Consider the following 26,267-nt stretch of genomic DNA (forward strand, 5'->3'; position numbering starts at 1 on the left):
GAGCTGAAACGCTCCCTGTTGTTCTATGGAGATGTGTTTTTTGCTTCTGTAATTTTCTGGAGATGGTTTTAATCTCCACAATAAAGATATCCTTGTTTTAGAGAGAGCGGATCCTCTTTTTTTCTATTTTCTATAATAGTAGTATAAGGCCTCGATTAATAGTGCATACAGATGTTGGTACTGTGTGTGGTGACATTTTATCACTGGAATAATAAAATATAGCTCACAGATTTTATACCTGGCAATTCACATAGCTGGTTTTAAAATTGAATATACAAGTAGTTCTTTGGCTTAGTGTCTAAGTAGGACACTCCCAATAGCCTTTGAGTGGCATTTAAAGGATTACTTTCTGTTATAATTTTTAAGCTAAACAACTAACATATTAAAGTTAATAAACATTAATTAAAACCTACTGACCTATATTTTTTCCAAAACGAAGTTTCATAACGTTCTAAAAGTTATATCTTTTATTCGCTGATGATGTCACGTTATCCTGCCCACTATTTTCAGCACTGAGTGTTCAAAATACTTAAACCAATAACTTTGTGTTTAAAGCGCCATTTTGAAACCTAGGTATTGTAAGCGGATTGGTACAGAGCAAAGGATACCCACAGAGTGGGTTTGGAAAACAATTAAATTTGCAGACAAGATTTCTGATATACGGTAGAGATATGTTAATGAAATGCTATTGATAAAAAGCGTATTTGGGGTAGTTAGTAACAGGCATAGAAAATATTTACTTACAGTGGCCCTTTAATAAACCACTCCCTATTGAATTGGGATATAAAAACTGGAACACTCTCTATCTCTCTCTCTCTTCTTATCTTGCTCCTGCTGAAAAGATGAATGATGTTGGACACAGAGAATCTGGCTAAGTATTTCTGGGATAATATTCTGTGTAGCAGTATTGCACAAATTGGGGTTGTAGTAGAGTTGCCCTGTCTTAAATATGTGGACTGTTTTGCTGTAAAATAGATGTGTGTATATATATATATATATATATATATATATATATATATATATATATATATATATATATATATACCTGTAAATATTTCTCTTATTATTAACATATATTGATTCCAAATAAACTGTTTGGAAATAATGGAGACCCTCTCATAGTTTATTTCACAACTTGTATTGGTTTAGTGGTTAACTAAATTAGACTTCTATTTTACATTAATAAATAACCACACTGTGTGGCCTTCATTTTGGGTGGGTGCAGTGGGTCACAGTGTTTGTCTCAGTGGTGCGTGTGCAGTAGATGGCAATTTCAATACTTTTTGGAGTGAGCAAGGGTGGATGACAATGCATAGATATTATGGTGTGTGTATTTGTGGGTGGAATTGTCTGGCCTTTATTGTTGGTACTTGCAGTTTGTTGTAATGTCACAGTTATATGGTGTGTGCATTTTGTATAAGAAATTATCTCCCCTCCATACTCACCAGTAAACTCAATGTCCACAAAAACGTTTATAAGGGCTTCTGCCAGGTGTTGAGCGTGTCGGTAAGAGCAAAAGATGCGTTGTCTGTGAAAGACGCTAGAGATGAGAGGATTTGATGTCTGCTCCATATGAGGCATTACAGCCTCCAGCACCTCTGCCAGCTTAGCACGCAGATGAGGATTCTTCATCCTAAAACACAAATTAACCACCACTTCAAAAACCAGACATTTACTACTATTGTAGTATTGATGAAGTCTAACAAACATTTACATTCTAAAATGTATTTTTCTCTGCTGTTTAACATGGCAGTTGTTCGGATGTAGACATGTTAACCCCGGCATGAAAAGGTTAGAATTCTTAATCATGAAAGAAAATGTTTGGGTTTGTGTCCCTTTAACAACTGATATAAGGAAACATGCACAAGATATCAAAATTAAACATTTGAATGTTAATTCTCATAAACTTACAGCACGCGAGGCATTAGAAAATGAAGACATTCAACAATTCTTTAGAACAGAGACAAGCAACCAAATTCATTGTGGGGACTATGCATGCTGCAAAAGAGGAGACGTGGATGCTGTCTTGTAAAACGCCATTTTATGACCTGTTGCAGAGTCTTGACCCTTAATTGCTAGGACCCTGATTTAAAATATTATGAGGTGGGTGATTTTTAATAAAGTTTTTTCTATTTAACATAATGATGAGGTCTTACATGCTGTCTTATCAAGAGGATGGAGACTGGAATAACGTAAAGGTGAAAGGTTAATAAAACATTTTTCTCCATTATTACATCCAAAAGAAAACTACATCATCAGTCAATAAGGAAAAAAATGTTTAATGTATTATTAGGATTTAAAAATCTTGTAAATATGTTGTATTGTCTAATTTACTTAGGTCTTCGGCCACTCACAAAAGAATTACTATTACAATTATTATTTATTTACTAATTACACGTAAGGGATTTTAGAAACAGTATGTTCGGCTCATCTCAAATATGAATTACACTACAACTTTCTTTATGGCGGGGAATTCTGGAAGAGGGTTTCACAAAGGCAAATGCAGTATGAAAGACATCCTGGACACACTGCAGTACTGCCTAGTAGACTCTCATCCCTACAGTTTTCCTCCCATACACCTTCACAAGATGCACTCCCTTCTCCTACTCCATGTTGTGGCCTACTTAACGCATCTTCTGACCTTTATTCTCTCTCACTATACAGTTCGGGCTCTCTTTGACCTTCATCCTTTTTATCTTTTTTACAAAAATCTTTGCCTCTACCTTTCAATGCTCCCTGTGAACACAGTGATGAAGTCCAGGACCTGTTCCAGAGAATCTGCTGCAGTTTCCAAAACTTCATCAGCAAAACGCCTCAGGAAGATGAAGAAATCACCCAGGTTATCTGCAAAGAATTCTGTGGATTTTTTTTTTTTTTAAATAAAAAAAAAAAGATTTTTGTTAGAGTAGGAAGTAGGTGCGTTGGTGTATTTAGAATTTTCACCGATACCTGTGCTTAAAGCGTCACAGGACAGGTTAACAGTCTGCTACTATACCATAAACCATTTTTGTAGCTAGTCTTTATAATATTGTTGCTTTAGCGTCATAATTTGCATGAGTATAACGTATGATATTTTCAAACTATACTAAAATTAAACACAATATTTTCATTTTATTTTGACTTTCTGTGATGAGAAAAAGTTTATAATAAGCACCTGTGCCAAATATAATGGCATCATTGATCAATTGCTTATTTTCAAATTCTTTTGTAAAATCATCTTTTGAAAAAAACATATTTTGAAAAATGTATAGCTATTGAAAATGTTACAGTAGTACATCTCTCAGAACTCAGGTGTGCTCTGTGACTGGGCAATAAAGCTTTTGATTTGCTCCACATGCAGAAATAAAAATCTGTAAAGACAAAGTGATAATGAAGGGGCCATCTTGGAGTCTTGAGAAATACAACAGTACAACATAAAATATCTATGCACTACTGAACTGGAAGTTTAAAAGGGACAGGAAACCCAAATCTTCTCTTTCCCAATTCATACAGAATATATAGTTTTACAAAAAAGTTTGCAATTTACACCTATTATCAAATTCACTTTGTTCTTGTGGTATTCTTTGTTGAAGAGATACCTAGGTAGATAGGGGAATAATATTTGCTATTAGAGGACAGAAATAGAAGTAAAGGAAGACTTGATTTATGAAGAATATACTCGCTCTCCCAAGACGTTTATAATAAATACCCATTCCTCAATAACTAATTTCTCACACAATTGACAATACTCATAAGACATAATTTGGAAACAATTACAGAAAAATCTGCATATTTAAACTAATAGGTTATATACTGGCAACTTGTGTTGTTTTAGACACTGTAATCCACTCATATGGAATCCAGAAGGCATGCTTTTCCCGACTTTAGATTCCTACTGTTTAAAGTGATAAAAGGTAAATAAATGAGCTGAAGTAAAAAGGTACAATACCTGGTATGTAAGCCAAAGAGCTGTGCTGCACATTAGACATCGGAAAGATGAGCTCCGCAGGCTCTGTGCCTCGATTGTCCAGGGCAATCTGCACCAAAAGTAGCGCAGTGGAAACCTGCAGGTGAAGACAATTCTGCAGTGTTTGGGGCTCACTCAGAGCAGTCTTTAAGCACAAGTAGATGGTCATGAGCCTCTCAAACTGCTCTCTCAGGTTCTCTGCACTAGGGTTGGCACTCTGCTGTGCCTCTCGCCATGCTCCTTGCAGCCGATGCAGACTCTGATTCACTTTCACCATCTGCTCATGTAACCTGGACAAACAGCAAGATGAAATGCGCGGGCAATGGGAGACACACTTAATATCTGTGTGATTTCATAATCTCACTTTGTTTTAGTGAACACTCCTTCTCTATTACCTTTTCTAAGAGCAGTTTTCTACTCACTGTTCCTCCCCCTCTTACCCATACTTGTTTAAAACTTTATGTCTCTCACAGCAGCTTACCAGTAGACCCTCAGTTCACCAAGCCTTATTCTATTAGACACAGTTATGCAATATTTTAGGATAGGACATTACCTGTGGAAACCCAGGTGCAGTGTGTATTGTGTTAACACCAAGTTCTCTGTCACCAAGTTGAAGACCTGGGGAAAATCTGGCTGCTGATCCTCAGCTGCTGGAATGAGGCAGGTCTCTTTGTCCAGTCCTTAAAGCACAAGGAAGAGGTACCATAAATGCATTGAAACAAGAGCGGAGGAAACTTGGCTACATGACAGTCTAAAATCCTTCAATGTTTCAGCAGAGGAATGAAAAATAGAAGATGTAATTAAAGAAATTTGAGCCTATGATAACAGAGATAAAAAAAAACCATGTACTCATTCAGGAATATCTGCAAACCTTTCATATGCACATTTCGGCTCCGTTGTTCTTCCTCATTGACTTCACGCAGAGCACAGTAGGTGGGATTAAAGGTCAGAAGACGAGCAGATCCTGGTTTACAAAATGGCTGACAAAGGCGTAGTAAAGCCGCTCCCAAATTCAAGAAGAAACTGTCTGAAGCATAGGTCTGCATAAAGATCTCAGGCACTTGATTTGCCCAGATTTTGCCTCGGCCAGCATTGGCATGTAGGCAGTTTCCCAGCCAAGACAGGATTCGATGTTTGGTATCGGGAGACAGCTGGAGCAGATTCTTCAGGAGCTGGTAAATTTTCTCATGGAACTGAGCCATAAACTAGAGAAGATACAGAGAGCATGAAGATATTAAAGCAAGCAGTGTTAATGAATGAGAAATAATGGCAGGATGCTCTGACTTTTAAGAATAACCACAGAACATTGTCCTGTCCAATGTAAATTTGGTGTATTTTTTATACTAGATTGTTTGGACTTCCTGAAAGGGTGTTTCAGCCTAGGAATAAATTGGACACAACTAGACTGTGCTCAAAATTGTGTGAGTGTCATTCCTTCTAAAAAAATTTTTTTTTGGAATGTATATCATGGGATATTGTCTTATTAAAAGGGACAGTCTACTCCAGAATTGTTATTATTTAAAAAGATAGATAATCCTTTTATTACCCATTCCACAGTTTGGCATAACCAACAGTTATATTAATATACTTTTAACCTCTGTGATTACCTTGCATCTAAGCCTCTGAAGACTGCCACCTTATTTCAGTTCATTTGACAGACTTGCATTGTAGCCAATGAGTGCACAAGCTAGTATTGTACCTAGTGGTAATGTCTGCACGTGACAAGCTAGTATTGTACCTAGTGGTAATGTCTGCACAAGCTAGTTTTGTACCTAGTGGTAATGTCTGCACAAGCTAGTATTGTAACTAGTGGTAATGTCTGCACGAGCTAGTATTGAACCTAGTGGTAATGTCTGCACAAGGTAGTATTGTACCAGGTGGTAATGTCTGCATAAGCTAGTACTGTACCTAGGGGTAATGTCTGCACAAGCTAGTTTTGTACCTAGTGGTAATGTCTGCATAAGCTAGTACTGTACCTAGGGGTAATGTCTGCACAAGCTAGTTTTGTACCTAGTGGTAATGTCTGCATAAGCTAGTACTGTACCTAGGGGTAATGTTTGCACAAGCTAGTATTGTACCAGGTGGTAATGTCTGCATAAGCTAGTATTGTACCTAGCGGTAAAGTCTGCACAAGCTAGTATTGTACCTAGTGGTAATGCCTGCACAAGCTAGTATTGTACCTAGTGGTAATGTCTGCACAAGCTAGTATTGTACCTAGTGATAATGTCTGCACAAGCTAGTATTGTACCTAGCGGTAAAGTCTGCACAAGCTAGTATTGTACCTAGTGGTAATGCCTGCACAAGCTAGTATTGTACCTAGTGGTAATGCCTGCACAAGCTAGTATTGTACCTAGTGGTAATGTCTGCACAAGCTAGTATTGTACCTAGTGGTAATGTCTGCACAAGTTAGTATTGTACCTAGTGATAATGTCTGCACAAGCTAGTATTGTACCTAGTGGTAATGTCTGCACAAGCTAGTATTGTACCTAGTGGTAATGTCTGCACAAGCTAGTATTGTACCTAGTGGTAATGTCTGCACAAGTTAGTATTGTACCTAGTGATAATGTCTGCACAAGCTAGTATTGTACCAGGTGGTAATGTCTGCACAAGCTAGTATTGTACCAGGTGGTAATGTCTGCATAAGCTAGTACTGTACCTAGGGGTAATGTCTGCACAAGCTAGTATTGTACCTAGCAGTAATGTCTGCACAAGTTAGTATTGTACCTAGTGATAATGTCTGCACAAGTTAGTATTGTACCTAGTGATAATGTCTGCACAAGTTAGTATTGTACCTAGTGATAATGTCTGCACAAGCTAGTATTGTACCTAGTGGTAATGTCTGCACAAGTTAGTATTGTACCTAGTGATAATGTCTGCACAAGTTAGTATTGTACCTAGTGATAATGTCTGCACAAGTTAGTATTGTACCTAGTGATAATGTCTGCACAAGCTAGTATTGTACCAGGTGGTAATGTCTGCATAAGCTAGTACTGTACCTAGGGGTAATGTCTGCACAAGCTAGTATTGTACCTAGCGGTAATGTCTGCACAAGCTAGTATTGTACCTAGTGGTAATGTCTGCACGAGCTAGTATTGTACCTAGCGGTAATGTCTGCACAAGCTAGTATTGTACCTAGTGGTAATGTCTGCACAAGCTAGTATTGTACCTAGCGGTAATGTCTGCACAAGCTAGTATTGTACCTAGGGGTAATGTCTGCACAAGCTAGTATTGTACCTAGTGGTAATGTCTGCACAAGTTAGTATTGTACCTAGTGGTAATGTCTGCACAAGCTAGTATTGTACCTAGCGGTAATGTCTGCACAAGCTAGTATTGTACCTAGTGGTAATGTCTGCACAAGCTAGTATTGAACCTAGCGGTAATGTCTGCACAAGCTAGTATTGTACCTAGCGGTAATGTCTGCACAAGCTAGTATTGTACCTAGCGGTAATGTCTGCACAAGTTAGTATTGTACCTAGTGATAATGTCTGCACAAGCTAGTATTGTACCTAGTGGTAATGTCTGCATAAGCTAGTACTGTACCTAGGGGTAATGTCTGCACAAGCTAGTATTGTACCTAGCAGTAATGTCTGCACAAGCTAGTATTGTACCTAGTGGTAATGTCTGCACAACTCTGAGCATTCTGACTGCTGGGAAATGTATGCAGTCTGATTAATGGGGTATTTCCGAGTAAAATCAGTCATATGAGGAGAATAACTGAATAAATTCCCATTGGAGTGGAATTCATATATGGTGCATTGTTGGGCTGAAATGATGGCATACCAGCCAATGAGGAATGTTCATATTAGAAATACAACGTGATGATCTAAAGCTCTCCACCCTGGTGATTTTAGTTAAGCTGCTTATCTCGCTATGTAGGGTCCTGGATGTGAAGGAGGGACACATATATTGCAATATAATGCTCAAAACAAGCCCCCAAAGATTTGTCTCCAGGCCAGTGATTTTTTGATCATGAGGCCCATAGTCTTCTGTTGCTCATTTCTACCAGACAATCTTACCTGATGAATGTTAGATTCTTGCACTTTGATTTCCTGGGGGCTAGATCGAGAAGGATTCAGGAAGTAGTTGTGATTTTCCACCACCCCTGGGATACGCAGCAGACATGAGATATTAAGTATGGATCCAAGCAGGGTCTTCTGGTATTGGTGTCCATTGTTAGGGTCCTGAGGCTGAATATATTCAACAAAAACCTGAACAAAAAGCGTACGAATAGTTACCACTATACACTGTTTAAACAGAGCCAGACATACTAAAACTACTACCATCCTTGTTTACTTATAGGAAAACTAAATAAGAATATATATATATATATATATATATATATATATATATATATATATATATATATATATATATATATATATACTTTTAATTCGTGACGTTTCGGGGTTGCCCCCGTCCTCAGACAACAATTACAGGTACATACATTTACTCACCCTATATAGCCAACAAACCCGCTCCCAAGTGCAATCCCGCCGGTGGCGTACCGGAAGTCAGCTGCCGTGCGCAGAACACTACGTCACCAGTTGCCATAGCAACCAGGACGCCTCCCGGCGGAATCCCTATAATGTTAAAATTTAAAACATAAATTGACAGTGCATTATTTACAGAACGCTACACAAACATTATATGCTGGGAGAACAACTTTTCTACATAATGGGCTTAAACATCCAGGTAATAATAAATACCAAAGCGGGGATAAATTATATCCTAACACCGTAACAGACAAAATGAGCTAAATGAGCCACTTTAAATGTACTGCATATTAAGTCTCTAGCCATATAACCTTAGAGATAGCAAAGTATCATAATCCATGTATCCAGGTTCAGAGTTATAACCTAGAAAAATAAAATAAAATGAATAAAAGATACAAAAAGAACGAAGAAAGGAGTCACCATGTGAAAAAAGAAAAGAAAAGAGAATAAAATAGAAAAATTAAAACAAAAATATGAATAAAAAGTGAGTGAGAGCAAAAAAGAAGAAGAAAGCTAAAATAAAAATAAAAATAAGAAAAAGAAAAAGAATCAAAAATAAAATAAAAATAAAATAAAAAGAATAAAAAGAATAAAGATAAAAAGAAAGAAAAAGAAGAGCCAAGAAACATGCAAATTAATGATATAAGAAATTGAAGGAGGTATTTTACAGAAAACAATGCCAATCTAAGTTGACATTCAGGCCCCGTGGAGCCATAGTGCCCAGATTAAAAATCCATTTAGATTCTCGCTGTATTAATATTCTTCCTCTGTCTCCCCCTCTTGTGAGTGGGGGCACATGATCAATAATGATATATTTAAGATCAGCAACTGAATGTTTCAATAAGGCAAAGTGCCTGGCCACTGGTTGCTCAGAGTCACCACGATCAATAGCTGTTCTTATCGCTGATCTGTGGTTGGCCATTCTTGTACGGAGGTCGTCCACAGTTTTCCCCACATAAAACAAACCGCATACACAAGGTAACAAGTACATTATGTATTTGGTCGTACATGTGACCCGATGTCTGATGCTGTAAGTCCTATTCTTGTAGGGATGTCTAAACACTTTACCAGTTGTTAATCCATTACATGTCGTACATCCTAAGCAGCGGTAACAACCAGGTTTAGATTGCAGCCAGGTCTCCTTCATATAGCAACCCCTGGGGTCCGTCTTGACAAGCTGATCTCTTAAGGACTTAGCTCTCCGATATCCCATTCTAGGAGGTGCTGTTCCCTCAAATGGTAGATCCGGGTCTGAAGAAATTAGAGACCAGTGTTTGCGTATGTTCTCAGCAATAGCTGGTTTGTCAACATCGAAAGTTGTGGAGAACGTCATTCTATTGTCTCCCAAAACTGTTGCATTGTAGGTTAGTAGATCCTCCTGCTGTAGCTTCAATGTATCCATCTTCTGTAGTGCTAAATCTTGTTTATTGTACCCCCTCTGAATGAAACGTGATTCCATAGCATGCATTTGTTGTTCCCGAAGATCAGCTATAGTATTGTTCCTTGCTGTTCTCTTGAATTGTCATACAGGTAGAGCACGTTTGAGGGCTGGGGGGTGGCAGCTGTGGGCATGTAGAAGAGAATTTCGGTCTGTTTCTTTTGTGTATAGTGTCGTGCACAATCGACCTTCTTTTTTAAAAATTCTCAGGTCCAAAAAATCCACACTCGAGCTGTTATACGTCAGTTTGAATTTAATAGTTGGATGTGCTGCATTGACACATGCAAACCATAATAGTAAATCCTCCTCTGTGCCTCGCCATACCAAGAAGAGGTCATCTATGTACCTTTTGTAATGGGAGACTCTGTCATCCTGGAACAATGCCGTCCCTCTCGTTTCGAATTCTGCCATGAATAAGTTGGCATATGTGGGTGCCACATTTGACCCCATGGCAGTCCCCGCAATTTGCAGGTAAAATTCTTTCTCGAACCTAAAGTAATTCATCTCCAAGCATGCTGTTAGAAGTTCCTGGATAACATCAACAGGTGGACCCACATACGGGTATCTGGCCAATTGCCTGCATACTGCAGCTATCCCCTCATTGTGAGGTATTATTGTATACAAGCTGGTCACGTCCATAGTGACCAGCAGGGTATCCTCTTGTATATCATTGATGGTACTGAGTATTCTTATCATAGTGCTTGAATCCAAGAGGAAAGAATCCATACTCCTAACTAATGGTTGGAGTATGTTGTCCAAATAGATAGCAATTGGCTGAAGCAATGAACCTATAGCCGAGACTATAGGTCTCCCCGGGGGGGTTACCATATCCTTGTGGATCTTAGGTAGCGTATAGATCACAGGAACTCTTGGATGCTGTACTGACATGAAGCCCAAGGAGTCACTATCTATGCAACCAGTCTCATGCAAATGTTGAAGCATGTTGTCAAGTTTCTTCTTGTATACGCTGGTAGGATCACCCCTTAGTTTTTTGTAGGTATCCTTATCCATCAATTGTCGCATTATTTCAGCCCTGTAATCAGTATAATTTTGAATGACAATGGCACCCCCTTTGTCCGCTTCCCTTAGAACTATGGAAGTATTCTTTTGTAAGTCAATGAGAGCGCTTCTTTCATCTTTGGTCAGATTATGTCTATACTGACCCTTCCTTTGATGTGGATTTAAAGTATCTTGTTGTACCATCCTGGAAAAGGTTCTTATAGATGGGTTATAGCTTGTAGGGTCAAACTTACTCTTCTCCTTGAAGATCTTTCTTGGTTGTTCTTGATAATCCCTGAAGTATTCTTTCAGTCTCAAATTCCTAGAGAACTTCTGGATATCTACAAACAGTTCAAAATCATCACACTTGACAGTTGGTATGAATGACAAGCCCTTATTTAAAACCTCTCTCTCATTCTCAGTTAATACATGATTACTTAAGTTGACAACTAGGTCCTCCTCGGCCGACCTCTCCTGGGGGGTCTGGGTGGTAGGCTTGAACCCCCCCCGCCTTGTGTGGTTCCTCGCCCTTCCCCGTTTTTTGATCTTGTTGTCATACCACTTCTATAATCATTATGCATCTGTGCATGGGTAGCGGTTGTCGTATTACCATCAGAGTTAGTGCTATTGCCCGAGCTGTCCACTGTATCCATAGGTCTTCTTCTATTATATCTGTAGCGCCATTGTCTATTTGTACGATATTGTGCTCTTTCTTCAGGGCCCAATTGCCATCTATAGACACTTTTATTTTTATAGTCGTTGGTCACGTCTTCTAGTTTGCGATTTTTGAATGTAATTAACTCATCTTCATACTTTTTTATATCCTCTTTTAATTTGCCACGCCAATTCTGCTCCTTCTCAGCTTCCAGTGCCGGCAGGTATTGGCCCTCATATTTAGATATTTCCACTTTGCTTAATTCCATAAGCCTGGAGACCTCCTGTATTACAAGTAATATCAGGTCCAGGGAGCATTTGTTGAGTATATTACACCACTTAAGGCAAAATTCAGGATTGTTCCTGCCTATCGTGGGGACATTCCTGATACGAAAGCCCCTAGGAATGAATTTTTTGCGGTGATACTCAGATAAATATGCTCCATGTAATGCATAGTCAATATCTTTTTTCTTCATTTTAGCCAATTTCTCATAAATACTTTTTGTTTGTTCAATAATAGCCCTCTTCGGTAAAAAAGAATTCTTCTGCACCTTTTATTTCATCCCCCAGATCCAGTTCCTGTGTTCCTTCAATCCCCTCAGCCATAGTGTAACAGAAAGTTTTGATTATTGTTCAGTGCACAGTGTCAATAAAAACAATGAAGAAAATAAGAGTCCTCAGGAGTCACAGTCTGTATATCAATTTCAGCCGGGTGCTAGTACAATAACAATACAATATCCCAAGAGGTAGAAGCACTCACGGTAACACAGTCCATGTTTAGCCTGCCCGGGGTGCTTAAAATGACAATATAAGCATCCAGAAAGAAAAGCACTCACCGGGTCTTATTTAAGCAAGAAATACTTTTAATTCGTGACGTTTCGGGGTTGCCCCCGTCCTCAGACAACAATTACATGTACATACATTTACTCACCCTATATAGCCAACAAACCCGCTCCCAAGTGCAATCCCGCCGGTGGCGTACCGGACGTAGTGTTCTGCGCACGGCAGCTGACTTCCGGTACGCCACCGGCGCGATTGCACTTGGGAGCGGGTTTGTTGGCTATATAGGGTGAGTAAATGTATGTAACTGTAATTGTTGTCTGAGGACGGGGGCAACCCCGAAACGTCATGAATTAAAAGTATTTCTTGCTTAAATAAGACCCGGTGAGTGCTTTTCTTTCTGGATGCTTATATTGTCATTTTAAGCACCCCGGGCAGGCTAAACATGGACTGTGTTACCGTGAGTGCTTCTACCTCTTGGGATATTGTATTGTTATTGTACTAGCACCCGGCTGAAATTGATATACAGACTGTGACTCCTGAGGACTCTTATTTTCTTCATTGTTTTTATTGACACTGTGCACTGAACAATAATCAAAACTTTCTGTTACACTATGGCTGAGGGGATTGAAGGAACACAGGAACTGGATCTGGGGGATGAAATAAAAGGTGCAGAAGAATTCTTTTTTACCGAAGAAGATGCATCTCGCATACGTTTTGCAGCAATACCCCAGAGGGCTATTATTGAACAAACAAAAAGTATTTATGAGAAATTGGCTAAAATGAAGAAAAAAGATATTGACTATGCATTACATGGAGCATATTTATCTGAGTATCACCGCAAAAAATTCATTCCTAGGGGCTTTCGTATCAGGAATGTCCCCACGATAGGCAGGAACAATCCTGAATTTTGCCTTAAGTGGTGTAATATACTCAACAAATGCTCCCTGGACCTGATATTACTTGTAATACAGGAGGTCTCCAGGCTTATGGAATTAAGCAAAGTGGAAATATCTAAATATGAGGGCCAATACCTGCCGGCACTGGAAGCTGAGAAGGAGCAGAATTGGCTTGGCAAATTAAAAGAGGATATAAAAAAGTATGAAGATGAGTTAATTACATTCAAAAATCGCAAACTAGAAGACGTGACCAACGACTATAAAAATAAAAGTGTCTATAGATGGCAATTGGGCCCTGAAGAAAGAGCACAATATCGTACAAATAGACAATGGCGCTACAGATATAATAGAAGAAGACCTATGGATACAGTGGACAGCTCGGGCAATAGCACTGACTCTGATGGTAATACGACAACCGCTACCCCTGCACAGATGCATAATGATTATAGAAGTGGTATGACAACAAGATCAAAAAACGGGGAAGGGCGAGGAACCACACAAGGCGGGGGGGGGTTCAAGCCTACCACCCAGACCCCCCAGGAGAGGTCGGCCGAGGAGGACCTAGTTGTCAACTTAAGTAATCATGTATTAACTGAGAATGAGAGAAAGGTTTTAAATAAGGGCTTGTCATTCATACCAACTGTCAAGTGTGATGATTTTGAACTGTTTGTAGATATCCAGAAGTTCTCTAGGAATTTGAGACTGAAAGAATACTTCAGGGATTATCAAGAACAACCAAGAAAGATCTTCAAGGAGAAGAGTAAGTTTGACCCTACAAGCTATAACCCATCTATAAGAACCTTTTCCAGGATGGTACAACAAGATACTTTAAATCCACATCAAAGGAAGGGTCAGTATAGACATAATCTGACCAAAGATGAAAGAAGCGCTCTCATTGACTTACAAAAGAATACTTCCATAGTTCTAAGGGAAGCGGACAAAGGGGGTGCCATTGTCATTCAAAATTATACTGATTACAGGGCTGAAATAATGCGACAATTGATGGATAAGGATACCTACAAAAAACTAAGGGGTGATCCTACCAGCGTATACAAGAAGAAACTTGACAACATGCTTCAACATTTGCATGAGACTGGTTGCATAGATAGTGACTCCTTGGGCTTCATGTCAGTACAGCATCCAAGAGTTCCTGTGATCTATACGCTACCTAAGATCCACAAGGATATGGTAACCCCCCGGGGAGACCTATAGTCTCGGCTATAGGTTCATTGCTTCAGCCAATTGCTATCTATTTGGACAACATACTCCAACCATTAGTTAGGAGTATGGATTCTTTCATCTTGGATTCAAGCACTATGATAAGAATACTCAGTACCATCAATGATATACAAGAGGATACCCTGCTGGTCACTATGGACGTGACCAGCTTGTATACAATAACACCTCACAATGAGGGGATAGCTGCAGTATGCAGGCAATTGGCCAGATACCCGTATGTGGGTCTACCTGTTGATGTTATCCAGGAACTTCTAACAGCATGCTTGGAGATGAATTACTTTAGGTTCGAGAAAGAATTTTACCTGCAAATTGCGGGGACTGCCATGGGGTCAAATGTGGCACCCACATATGCCAACTTATTCATGGCAGAATTCGAAACGAGAGGGACGGCATTGTTCCAGGATGACAGAGTCTCCCATTACAAAAGGTACATAGATGACCTCTTCTTGGTATGGCGAGGCACAGAGGAGGATTTACTATTATGGTTTGCATGTGTCAATGCAGCACATCCAACTATTAAATTCAAACTGACGTATAACAGCTCGAGTGTGGATTTTTTGGACCTGAGAATTTTTAAAAAAGAAGGTCGATTGTGCACGACACTATACACAAAAGAAACAGACCGAAATTCTCTTCTACATGCCCACAGCTGCCACCCCCCAGCCCTCAAACGTGCTCTACCTGTATCACAATTCAAGAGAACAGCAAGGAACAATACTATAGTTGATCTTCGGGAACAACAAATGCATGCTATGGAATCACGTTTCATTCAGAGGGGGTACAATAAACAAGATTTAGCACTACAGAAGATAGATACATTGAAGCTACAGCAGGAGGATCTACTAACCTACAATGCAACAGTTTTGGGAGACAATAGAATGACGTTCTCCACAACTTTCGATGTTGACAAACCAGCTATTGCTGAGAACATACGCAAACACTGGTCTCTAATTTCTTCAGACCCGGATCTACCATTTGAGGGAACAGCACCTCCTAGAATGGGATATCGGAGAGCTAAGTCCTTAAGAGATCAGCTTGTCAAGACGGACCCCAGGGGTTGCTATATGAAGGAGACCTGGCTGCAATCTAAACCTGGTTGTTACCGCTGCTTAGGATGTACGACATGTAATGGATTAACAACTGGTAAAGTGTTTAGACATCCCTACAAGAATAGGACTTACAGCATCAGACATCGGGTCACATGTACGACCAAATACATAGTGTACTTGTTACATTGTGTATGCGGTTTGTTTTATGTGGGGAAAACTGTGGACGACCTCCGTACAAGAATGGCCAACCACAGATCAGCGATAAGAACAGCTATTGATCGTGGTGACTCTGAGCAACCAGTGGCCAGGCACTTTGCCTTATTGAAACATTCAGTTGCTGATCTTAAATATATCATTATTGATCATGTGCCCCCACTCACAAGAGGGGGAGACAGAGGAAGAATATTAATACAGCGAGAATCTAAATGGATTTTTAATCTGGGCACTATGGCTCCACGGGGCCTGAATGTCAACTTAGATTGGCATTGTTTTCTGTAAAATACCTCCTTCGATTTCTTATATCATTAATTTGCATGTTTCTTGGCTCTTCTTTTTCTTTCTTTTTATCTTTATTCTTTTTATTCTTTTTATTTTATTTTTATTTTATTTTTGATTCTTTTTCTTTTTCTTATTTTTATTTTAGCTTTCTTCTTCTTTTTTGCTCTCACTCACTTTTTATTCATATTTTTGTTTTAATTTTTCTATTTTATTCTCTTTTCTTTTCTTTTTTCACATGGTGACTCCTTTCTTCGTTCTTTTTGTATCTTTTATTCATTTTATTTTATTTTTCTAGGTTATAACTCTGAACCTGGATACATGGATTATGATACTTTGCTATCTCTAAGGTTATTTGGCTAGAGACTTAATATGCAGTACATTTAAAGTGGCTCATTTAGCTCATTTTGTCTGTTACGGTGTTAGGATATAATTTATCCCCGCTTTGGTATTTATTATTACCTGGATGTTTAAGCCCATTATGTAGAAAAGTTGTTCTTCCAGCATATAATGTTTGTGTAGCGTTCTGTAAATAATGCACTGTCAATTTATGTTTTAAATTTTAACATTATAGGGATTCCGCCAGGAGGCGTCCTGGTTGCTATGGCAACCGGTGACGTAGTGTTCTGCGCACGGCAGCTGACTTCCGGTACGCCACCGGCGGGATTGCACTTGGGATCGGGTTTGTTGGCTATATAGGGTGAGTAAATGTATGTACCTGTAATTGTTGTCTGAGGACGGGGGCAACCCCGAAACGTCACGAATTAAAAGTATTTCTTGCTTAAATAAGACCCGGTGAGTGCTTTTCTTTCTGGATGCTTATATTGTCATTTTAAGCACCCCGGGCAGGCTAAACATGGACTGTGTTGCCGTGAGTGCTTCTACCTCTTGGGATATTATATATATATATATATATATATATATATATAAATAAAAAAAAGGAAAAGCAGTTTCAAAGTGTCAGCTTCCCAACAAGCAATACATAAATTAAATTTGTTATTTTTAAATGCAACTGACCTTTGCAATATCCTTTTGTTTGCTACAGTATAGAAGGAGGTCCAGGTATGTGTACAGCAATGTCTGACAAAGGTCCAAATCCTTCACCCTCTCCAGAAGAACATCTAACATAGGGTTGAAGACCTCTCTGAATGAGCGCACCTCCTCATCCGCCAGCAAAGCTTCGATAATCTCTTCAAGGAATTCTGTAACTTCTTCAAAATCTTTAAAAAGTAAAAACAAAAAACAAACAAACATTGAGTTGTCTCCCCAAAGACGTTGAAATAGACAGGTGTGTGGTAACCCTCCCCTACAAAATAAGCTATGGGACATAGTCTGTTCCTCCCCTGTGTGAATGCACAGTTTTACAAAGGAGTGAAGGGACATGAAATCTGTCCAATCCCTAAGCATAATATAGTGAGAGAGAAGAGGGACCAATGGGACACAGACGTCGTTCCTCACCTGTGACACAATAGGCATTTATGGAATATGAAGCCTGTCTCTTTCCCTAAGAACAGGATGGAACTCATAAAGTGTCAGAATTGCTGTCATTAAAGTCACATACATGCGGCCGTATTTTATCATTGCTGTTGCCATTGCCACATTGGATTTCTGAACCACCAAAGAATCTTTCAAGAAAAAAAACTTGACACATTTTCGTGGTAAGTGCTTATGAGACACCAAAATATTAAAGGGACACTAAAGTCATTTTTTTTTTCTTATTAAAGGGACACTGAACCCAATTTTTTTCTTTTGTGATTCAGATAAAGCATGCAATTTTAAGCAACTTTCTAATTTACTCCTGTTATCAATTTTTCTACATTCTTTTGCTATCTTTATTTGAAAAAGAAGGCATCTAAGCTTTTTTTGGTTCAGACCTCTGGACAGCACTTTTTTTATTGGTGGATGAATTTATGCACTAATCAGCAAGGACAACCCAGGTTGTTCAACAAAAATAGGCCGGCATCTAAACTTACATTCTTGCATTTCAAATAAAGATACCAAGAGAATGAAGAAAATGTGATAATAGGAATAAATTAGAAAGTTGCTTAAAATTGCATGCTCTATCTGAATCATGAAAGAAACAAAATTGGGTTCAGTGTCCCTTTAAGATTCAGATAGAGCACACAGTGTTTTGTTTTTTTAAATTACAATTTACATCTATGATCAGATTGTGCACAGTCTTTTTATATGCACAATTTCTGAGGCACCAGCTCCTATTGAGTATGTGCAAGAGTTCATATGATATATCTGAGTCTGTGATTTATTGATGGATGTCACATGATATAGGGGGTAGGGAAATGGAAGAAATGTATCAGAAAAATAAAATCTATTGTTTATTTGAAATTCAGAGTAAGTTTGTTTTGGCTTATGAGGTGCATGCTGTACAATCTCCATTTTTATTGCTATCTCCTGCATCATAAAGTGGCACTCAATGCCTAATTTGAAAAAAGGGAAACTCTAAACTGTCACAGCTTCCCACCCAGTGATGCAAAGGCTAAAAAATCAGCCTTGTATAAGAGCTCATCCTTAGCTTACTAAGTACTTTCCCATTGCATAGCTATGCATGGCTGCTCCCACTTATTATGCCCCTAATTACGGATGTGCAGATGGCGACTAGAAGATGCCTCCCTTTTCACTCTGAAGAAGTGTGAAAAACACAATGTTATTAAACCTCTTACTGCATCACCAATACATTTCCGCCAAATCGTTGTGTTGGAAAAAGCAAAAGCACTAGATGAAGTTTTATAACCATGTGTTAAAGCCAGTGTAATAAAAGGACCAGTGAATAATCAACAAACGCAAAATAAAAAGTCAATGCAATAGCACTGAATTTCAAATTAGCAGTAAATTTGTTTGTTGACGAATTTCAAAGTTAGTTCTATTTTCTCTGCCACTGTATCCTGTGACAGCCATCAGCCAATCAGAATACATACGTATATACTGTGAACTCTTGCACATGCTCAGTAGCAGCTGGTACTTCTAAAAGTGTACATATAAAAAGATTGGGCACATTAAGATAATGGAAGTAAACTGGAATGTTTTTTGTTTTTTTTAACTGCATGCTCTGAACCATGAAAGTTTCATTTTAAATTAGCTTCCCTTTAAATGATCGTATTATTCGTACTGACGAAACACACCACTTATGAAATTTTTTTTCTCTAAGTTTTCAGCTGAAACAAAACACAAACATAAAAATAGAAAGCTTTAGCGAGTTGGGAGTTCTATTTATGCTAAACATGTCTGTATTGTTCGTATGAGGCAGTGTTTAATATTGATATACAAAAAGCTATTTAAGGAACACTTTACTTAATATACACGTTATCCATATGAAAAAGCAGCCTATAAACCAGATTTTATATTTTATTCATAAAAAAAAGAAAAGTAAAATCTTTTAAATTGATACTGTGTGACTTTATATGCAGTCAGTCTATAACCATATTTTATCATATCCATTGAATTAAGGAATGTAACAAACCTTACTGTAACTTGTAAAGGTCCAATTATTAATGTTAAATTATATGTTCAAACTGGAAAACTTCAATAAAAATATTTCAACTAAATTGATACTTTGTGTACTTCCTACTAATTTTCAATGGCTGATAGACGCTGCCTTCTAATGCTTATTGGCTGACAGGTATTTCCTTTTAATTCTGACTGGCTAATAGTTACTTCCTGCTAATGCGCACTAAGTATTAGTAGAAATACCAATTAGCCAATTACTATTAGTAGGAAATGCACAATTGATATTAGTTAGCTAGATATTAGTTTAAAATTAAACACATTTTACTCTAAATTTTGCAGGGGGAAATGCCTACATGTTTAAATAATGCTAATGTGGATGACAGAAAATGTTTGAGTACAGTGTCCCTTTAAACTCAAAAAGTACCCACTCTTGATTAGACAGGGCAACAAAAACCAAGTTGGCAGGAATCTGCCCTTCCTTGAACAGTGAAAATGACAGACAGGAGGAAGCTGAGAGTTAGATTCTGTGTTTCCTGTTGTCTTTTTCACTATCACCCTGAAAGGGGTAAATATTAGGGATGCACCAAAATGAAAATTCTGGACCGAAACCTATACTGAAAATTCAGGATGCCCCTGGCCGAAAACCGAAACCGATTTGTAAAAAATTTTTTGTAACTACAGTGCGTGTGTGTAGCTGAGAGTGCTTGTAGGCGGGAAAGCTCCAACAAATGGGCATGGTCACTTGTACCGTAGGGCGTGATCTGCAGTGAAACTGGTGCAGCTCTACAAGGGAGAGCGTGATTATAGCCAGACAACAATACGAGGTGTACATGTGTTTTGTTTTGTTTTTGGGTGTAGTTATCGTTGCGATGGGCGTGGCTGCACCTGATCGTCTCTCATCGTATCTCCGCCTAGTTCCTGGATCGGGTCTCACACTGACCCGTCAGATTATATGTCCGGAGCCCCAAATGGAGTCTGCCTGTCACCTATCACCAGGTCCACCAGACTTGGCTACGGCCTTACAAGCAAAGTGGTTATAGAAAGTTACTGTGCTTTTTTGTATACACTGTCTGGTGGGTGCTAATTTGTACCAACTGTGTGCAAGCTTGGGGCTTATGCATATATAGTGTGCACGCATATTTGCCTCAGGCGAATAGAATGTCTACGCACAAGAGGCTGATGTATGAGCACTGTATATAAGGCTTATACATATTCACTGTGTGTGCCTAGGGCTGTGTCTGATAATATCAAGTATTTATAAACATGTTACTTATCCTCCTTTGAATACTGTATTCAGAACTTTGGTTTCCTTCTAAAAAAAAAAGGGCACTGCTGGTTTCAAATATCATCATGTCATGGTACTTATGTGTGTGCTCTGTGTACCATGCCAGTGCTGTGCTGCTCCCCTTATGCTAAGGATAGACATGTAACTCAATAGAACAGGATGTCATGGTACTTATGTGTGTGCTCTGTGTACCAGTGCTGTGTTGCTCACCTTATGCTAAGTATAGACATGTAACTCAATAGAACAGGGGAGGGCTGTGCATTTTTAGCCATTTTGGTCCTCTTTGGGTCGAAATTGGAATTGCACATTTTTGGCGGCCCAAATTTTGGTGCATAGCTAGTATTATTCTTTATTTAGTTCTGTGTAACAGAATCAGATTTAACCGTTTTTTTTTTTTTACCAATTATCAAAATAAAGTATAGTCCTAAAAAACTATTATTATATGCAAAACAGTAAGTCAAGTAATGAACTCAAACAGCAGCTCTAGGCTGGCATCAAATTTAAAATATACTACACAATAATTTTACCGAAAATAAAAGGCAAAAAAACCCCAAAACAGAAATAACCAAAAATGCCATTTTCGTCCAAAACTTTCTGTGGCCGAAATTTCTGTATATCCCTAGTAAATACGATTTATACCATCTGTTCCTCCCAGCAAGATGGCAGAAACAGGTTGGAGCACCCCTGCAGGGTGTCAAAGACCAGATGGTGCTTTGCGTTACAAGGTTTGGCCTTCCCATGCAGAGTGGAAAAGTGACATAGGCAGCAGGGGAGCTTTGAAACACCAAATCTATGCCTTATTGTGCAGGATGCTGAGATATTATGAGACGAATTTGGACTTTCATTTCACTCACATGCTCCCCGCAATGCCTCCAGCATTAGGTCCACAAGTTGCGCTGGGACATCCTGTCCTACGTAAATCTCTGGAGTAAGCAGGACAGTGCGGGTGTTTGAGATTGTTAATGCTTTACAGCGCACAGCGTATGGCAGCAGGTTCTCAGGCACTTTGGTGACCTGAAAACCAAGAAAATAGAGGGCTCAGGTTTGTTTAAAAACTGGTTCAGCGTTATAAAAATTAAACCAATACTAGAGAGTGTGTGACTGGTTAGTCACACGTGTGTTTCATTTCTCACCTCTTTTTTTGATCTCTGGAAACTAGAAAACAGGAAAGGCATGATGTGTTTCTCTCCAGCATCTCTGTCTGCAGACAGATTGGGGGCTGTTGAGGAAGTCATGGAGATCAGATACTTCTCTGGCTCTGAAAGCAGCAGCCGTGTGAAAATAGCCTGAGGGTAGAGTTGGAACAGATACAGTAACACAAAACAATATCAAATCCCCAGGGATCCTGCCTCACTCCTATTGCATCCTAGTGTACCACTCCCATGTCTCCCCACATAAACCAGCTCTACACTCCAACCTATGGCTTCCCAGTAAGCCTGCTCTGCCTTACTCTCCCTGTTCTTTTCCAGAGTAAACCTGCATCCCTCCCCTCTGTCTCCCCTCATAGACCTGTTCTGCATCCCTCCCTAGTGTAAGCTTGATCTGTACTCCTTCTCCTGTGTCTCCCCAATGTAAGCCTGTTCTGCACCTCTCCCTGTGCCTCCCTAGTGTAAGCTTGATCTGTACCCCTCCTCCTGTGTCTCCCCAATGTAAGCCTGCTCTGCACCTTTCCCTGTGCCTCCCTAATGTAAGCCTGTTCTGCACCTCTCCCTGTGCATCCCTAGCATAAGCATATTCTGCACCTCTCTGTGTGCCTCTCCATTGTAAGCCTGTTCTGCACCTCTCCCTGTGGCTCCCCAACTTAAGCCTGCTCTGCACTTCTCTGTGTGCCTCCCCAGTGTAAGCCTGATCTGCACCCTTCCCTGTTCCCTGTCCCTCCTCAGTGAAAGCCTGCTTCACACCCCTCTCTGTACCTCCTTAGCGTAAGCCTGCTCCATATACCTCCCTGTCTCTCCTCAGCGTAAGCCTGCTCCACACCCCTCCCTGTCCCTTCTCAGCGTAAGCCTGCTCCGCACCCCTCCCTGTCCCTCCCCAGCGTAAGCCTGCTCCACACCCCTTGCTGTCCATCCGCAGCATAAGCCTGCTCCACACACCCCTTCCTGTCCCTCCTCAGCGTAAGCCTGCTCCGCACCCCCCTCCTTCCTGTCCCTACCCAGCGTAAACCTGCCAGCACCCCTTCCTGTCCCTCCCAAGTATAAGCCTGCTCTGCAATCCTCCCTGTGCCTCCCCAGCATAAGCCTGCTCCGCATTCCTCCATGTCCCTCCCTAGCATACGCTTGCTCTGCACTCCTTCCTGCTGTGCCTCCCTAGCATAAGTCTGCTCTGCACCCATCCCTGTACCTCCCTAGCATAAGCCTGCTCTGCACCCCTCCCTGTCCTTCCCAGCATAAGCTTGCTCCGCACCCCTCCCTGTCCCTCACTAGCATAAGCCTACTCTGTACCCCTCCCTGTCCCTCCCTAGCATAAGCCTGCTCTACACTCCCCCTGGTTTCTCCCTAGTAAAGCTGCTCTACACTCCCCCTGGTTTCTCCCTAGTAAGCCTGCTCTACACTCCCCCTGGTTTCTCCCTAGTGAAGCTGCTCTGCAGCCCTTCCCTTGTGTTCCTAACATAAGCCTGCTCTACACTCCACCTGGTTCCTCCCTTGTAAAGCTGCTCTACACTCCCCCTGTTTTTTCCCTAGTAAAGCTGCTCTGCACCCCTTACCATGTGTCCCTAACGTAAGCCTGCTCTACACTCCCCCCTGGTTTCTACATAGTAAGCCTGCTCTACACTCCCCCTGGTTTCTCCCTAGTAAAGCTGCTCTGCAGCCCTTCCCATGTGTTCCTAACGTAAGCCTGCTCTACACTCCCCCCTGGTTTCTACATAGTAAGCCTGCTCTACACTCCCCCTGGTTTCTCCCTAGTAAAGCTGCTCTGCAGCCCTTCCCATGTGTTCCTAACGTAAGTCTGCTCTACACTCCCCCTGGTTTCTCTGCACCCCCTGGTGTCTCCCTCATAAAGCTGCTCTGCAGCCCTTCCCGTGTCTCCCTAATATAAGCCTACTCTACACTCCTCCTGGTTTCTCCCTAGTAAGCCGGCTCTACACTCCCCCTGGTTTCTCCCTAGTAAAGCTGCTCTGCAGCCCTTCCCTTGTGTTCCTAACATAAGCCTGCTCTACACTCCACCTGGTTCCTCCCTTGTAAAGCTGCTCTACACTCCCCCTGTTTTTTCCCTAGTAAAGCTGCTCTGCAACCCTTACCTTGTGTCCCTAACGTAAGCCTGCTCTACACTCCCCCCTGGTTTCTACATAGTAAGCCTGCTCTACACTCCCCCTGGTTTCTCCCTAGTAAAGCTGCTCTGCAGCCCTTCCCATGTGTTCCTAACGTAAGCCTGCTCTACACTCCCCCCTGGTTTCTACATAGTAAGCCTGCTCTACACTCCCCCTGGTTTCTCCCTAGTAAAGCTGCTCTGCAGCCCTTCCCATGTGTCCCTAACGTAAGTCTGCTCTACACTCCCCCTGGTTTCTCTGCACCCCCTGGTGTCTCCCTCATAAAGCTGCTCTGCAGCCCTTCCCGTGTCTCCCTAATATAAGCCTACTCTACACTCCCCCTAGTTTCTCCCTAGTAAGCCTGCTCTACACTCCCCCTGGTTTCTCCCTAGTAAGCCTGCTCTACACTCCCCCTGGTTTCTCCCTAGTAAGCCTGCTCTACACTCTCCCTGGTTTCTTCCTACTAACCCTGTTCTGCACTCCCCCTAGTTTCTCCCTAGTAAGCCTACTCTACACTCCCTGGTTTCTCCCTAGTAAGCCTGCTCTACACTCCCCCTGGTTTCTCCCTAGTAAGCCTGCTCTACACTCCCCCTGGTTTCTCCCTAGTAAGCCTGCTCTACACTCCCCCTGGTTTCTCCCTAGTAAGCCTGCTCTACACTCTCCCTGGTTTCTCCCTAGTAAGTCTGCTCTACACTCCCCCTGGTTTCTCCCTAGTAAGCCTGCTCTACACTCCCCCTGGTTTCTCCCTAGTAAGCCTGCTCTACACTCCCCCTGGTTTCTCCCTAGTAAGCCTGCTCTACACTCCCCTTGGTTTCTCCCTAGTAAAGCTGCTCTACACTCCTTCCCATGTGTCCCTAACATAAGCCTGCTCTACATTCCCTCTGGTTTCTCCCTAGTAAAGCTGCTCTGCACCCCTTCCCATGTGTCCCTAACATAAGCCTGCTCTACACTCCCCCTGGTTTCTCCCTAGTAAGCCTGCTCTACACGCCCCCTGGTTTCTCCTTATTAACCCTGCTCTACACGCCCCCTGGTTTCTCCTTATTAACCCTGCTCTACACTCCCCCTGGTTTCTCCCTAGTAAAGCTGCTCTGCACCCCTTACCATATGTCTCTAACGTAAGCCTGCTCTACACTCCCCCTGGTTTCTCCCTAGTAAAGCTGCTCTAAACCCCTTCCCATGTCTCCCTAACATAAGCCTGCTCTGCACCCCCCTGGTGTCTCCCTCATAAAGTTGCTCTGCACTCCTACATGAGTGTAATGTTTCTCCTGCCCACCACCCTAATATGAGACTGCTCTAAAGTGAGTAAGCACCTGTTCCACATTATTCATATCCAGCCAGTCTTGCCCATCCAGCTCAGCTCCAAGTTCCTCCAGGTAGACACAGCGCAGAGGAATGCCATTCCCACTCTTCAGACTTGGGTCACCTAGAACAATACACAACAATCCCATTTCAGAGAAAAATGCTGGTGGAGGAGGAAAGTGACATGGAATGACTCAGCAGGCAGAAAACAACTTATAGGAACACTGTTAACAATTTTATTTCCCTTTATTGTTTTCCAAATGACTTGTTACACCTACTGCAGAGGCAATTGTTTCAATGTGTTTATTTCTGTATTTGAAATAGCAATCTTTTTCTCATTAAAACCATCACCTAGGATGTGCCCATAACAATAAGCTGAGTCTGCAAGTACAGCAGACCTGCCAACGTTATTTATGTTAGGTACTGAAATGCTAATTATGGCTGGGGGTTCAATAAGCACAAGCAGCTATTTCCCATACAAAATCTCTCTCTTCCTGATACACCCACTAGTGCTATTGTTTTCTCTTTACATAGCTTCTCAACAGAAAAATGTTTGTTACTCAGATTTTTATTATGAGCAGGGATACAACAGGCAGTTCCCATGCAATAGTAATAAGATAATGGTATTTTTTAAGCTTTTTCCAACAGCAGAAAAGTAAATGTGTCTGTCTTAATTTGTTCATAAATAAATTTAACAACTCCACTCTCTGACATAAACCAAGGAGGTTGCAGGAATTCCATTGAAATTCCGTAAGAGGCATTTCAGCAAAGCCAAAGTTTTTGTTTGAAATGCCCAGTCCTTAAGGGGTTAAAATGTTTTCAAAACAAATTAATATTCTTTTTACTGCAATTATTTTTCAATTGTCAAACTCCACTCACCATTTGCCTTATTTGGAGAAGCCAATATGGACTTTAATCCACAGACAACAAGGCTAGGCACTGTCATAAAGTTAGTATAAAATATATTGTTTAGCTGTTGTTA

The 26,267-nt window shown here is 40.7% G+C and overlaps 1 protein-coding gene across 2 annotated transcripts in view; it reads right to left on the minus strand.

The window, feature by feature from the left end:
* The window catches only part of UBE4A (ubiquitination factor E4A), a 90,994-nt gene that overhangs the window by 51,793 nt on the left and 12,934 nt on the right, over nucleotides 1-26,267 (minus strand). For both annotated transcript variants that reach the window (XM_053691291.1, XM_053691290.1), the window contains exons 4-13: nucleotides 25,297-25,409; nucleotides 21,873-22,025; nucleotides 21,594-21,753; nucleotides 17,010-17,212; nucleotides 7,963-8,154; nucleotides 4,818-5,151; nucleotides 4,500-4,626; nucleotides 3,929-4,236; nucleotides 2,724-2,856; nucleotides 1,446-1,633 (exon numbers count right to left, since the gene is read on the minus strand). In XM_053691291.1, coding sequence (XP_053547266.1) covers nucleotides 1,446-1,633; nucleotides 2,724-2,856; nucleotides 3,929-4,236; nucleotides 4,500-4,626; nucleotides 4,818-5,151; nucleotides 7,963-8,154; nucleotides 17,010-17,212; nucleotides 21,594-21,753; nucleotides 21,873-22,025; nucleotides 25,297-25,409 — 1,911 coding nt within the window. The remainder of the gene's footprint in view (nucleotides 1-1,445; nucleotides 1,634-2,723; nucleotides 2,857-3,928; nucleotides 4,237-4,499; nucleotides 4,627-4,817; nucleotides 5,152-7,962; nucleotides 8,155-17,009; nucleotides 17,213-21,593; nucleotides 21,754-21,872; nucleotides 22,026-25,296; nucleotides 25,410-26,267) is intronic.

This window comes from Bombina bombina, chromosome 8, assembly GCF_027579735.1.
Source record: "Bombina bombina isolate aBomBom1 chromosome 8, aBomBom1.pri, whole genome shotgun sequence".
Lineage (NCBI taxonomy): Eukaryota > Metazoa > Chordata > Amphibia > Anura > Bombinatoridae > Bombina > Bombina bombina.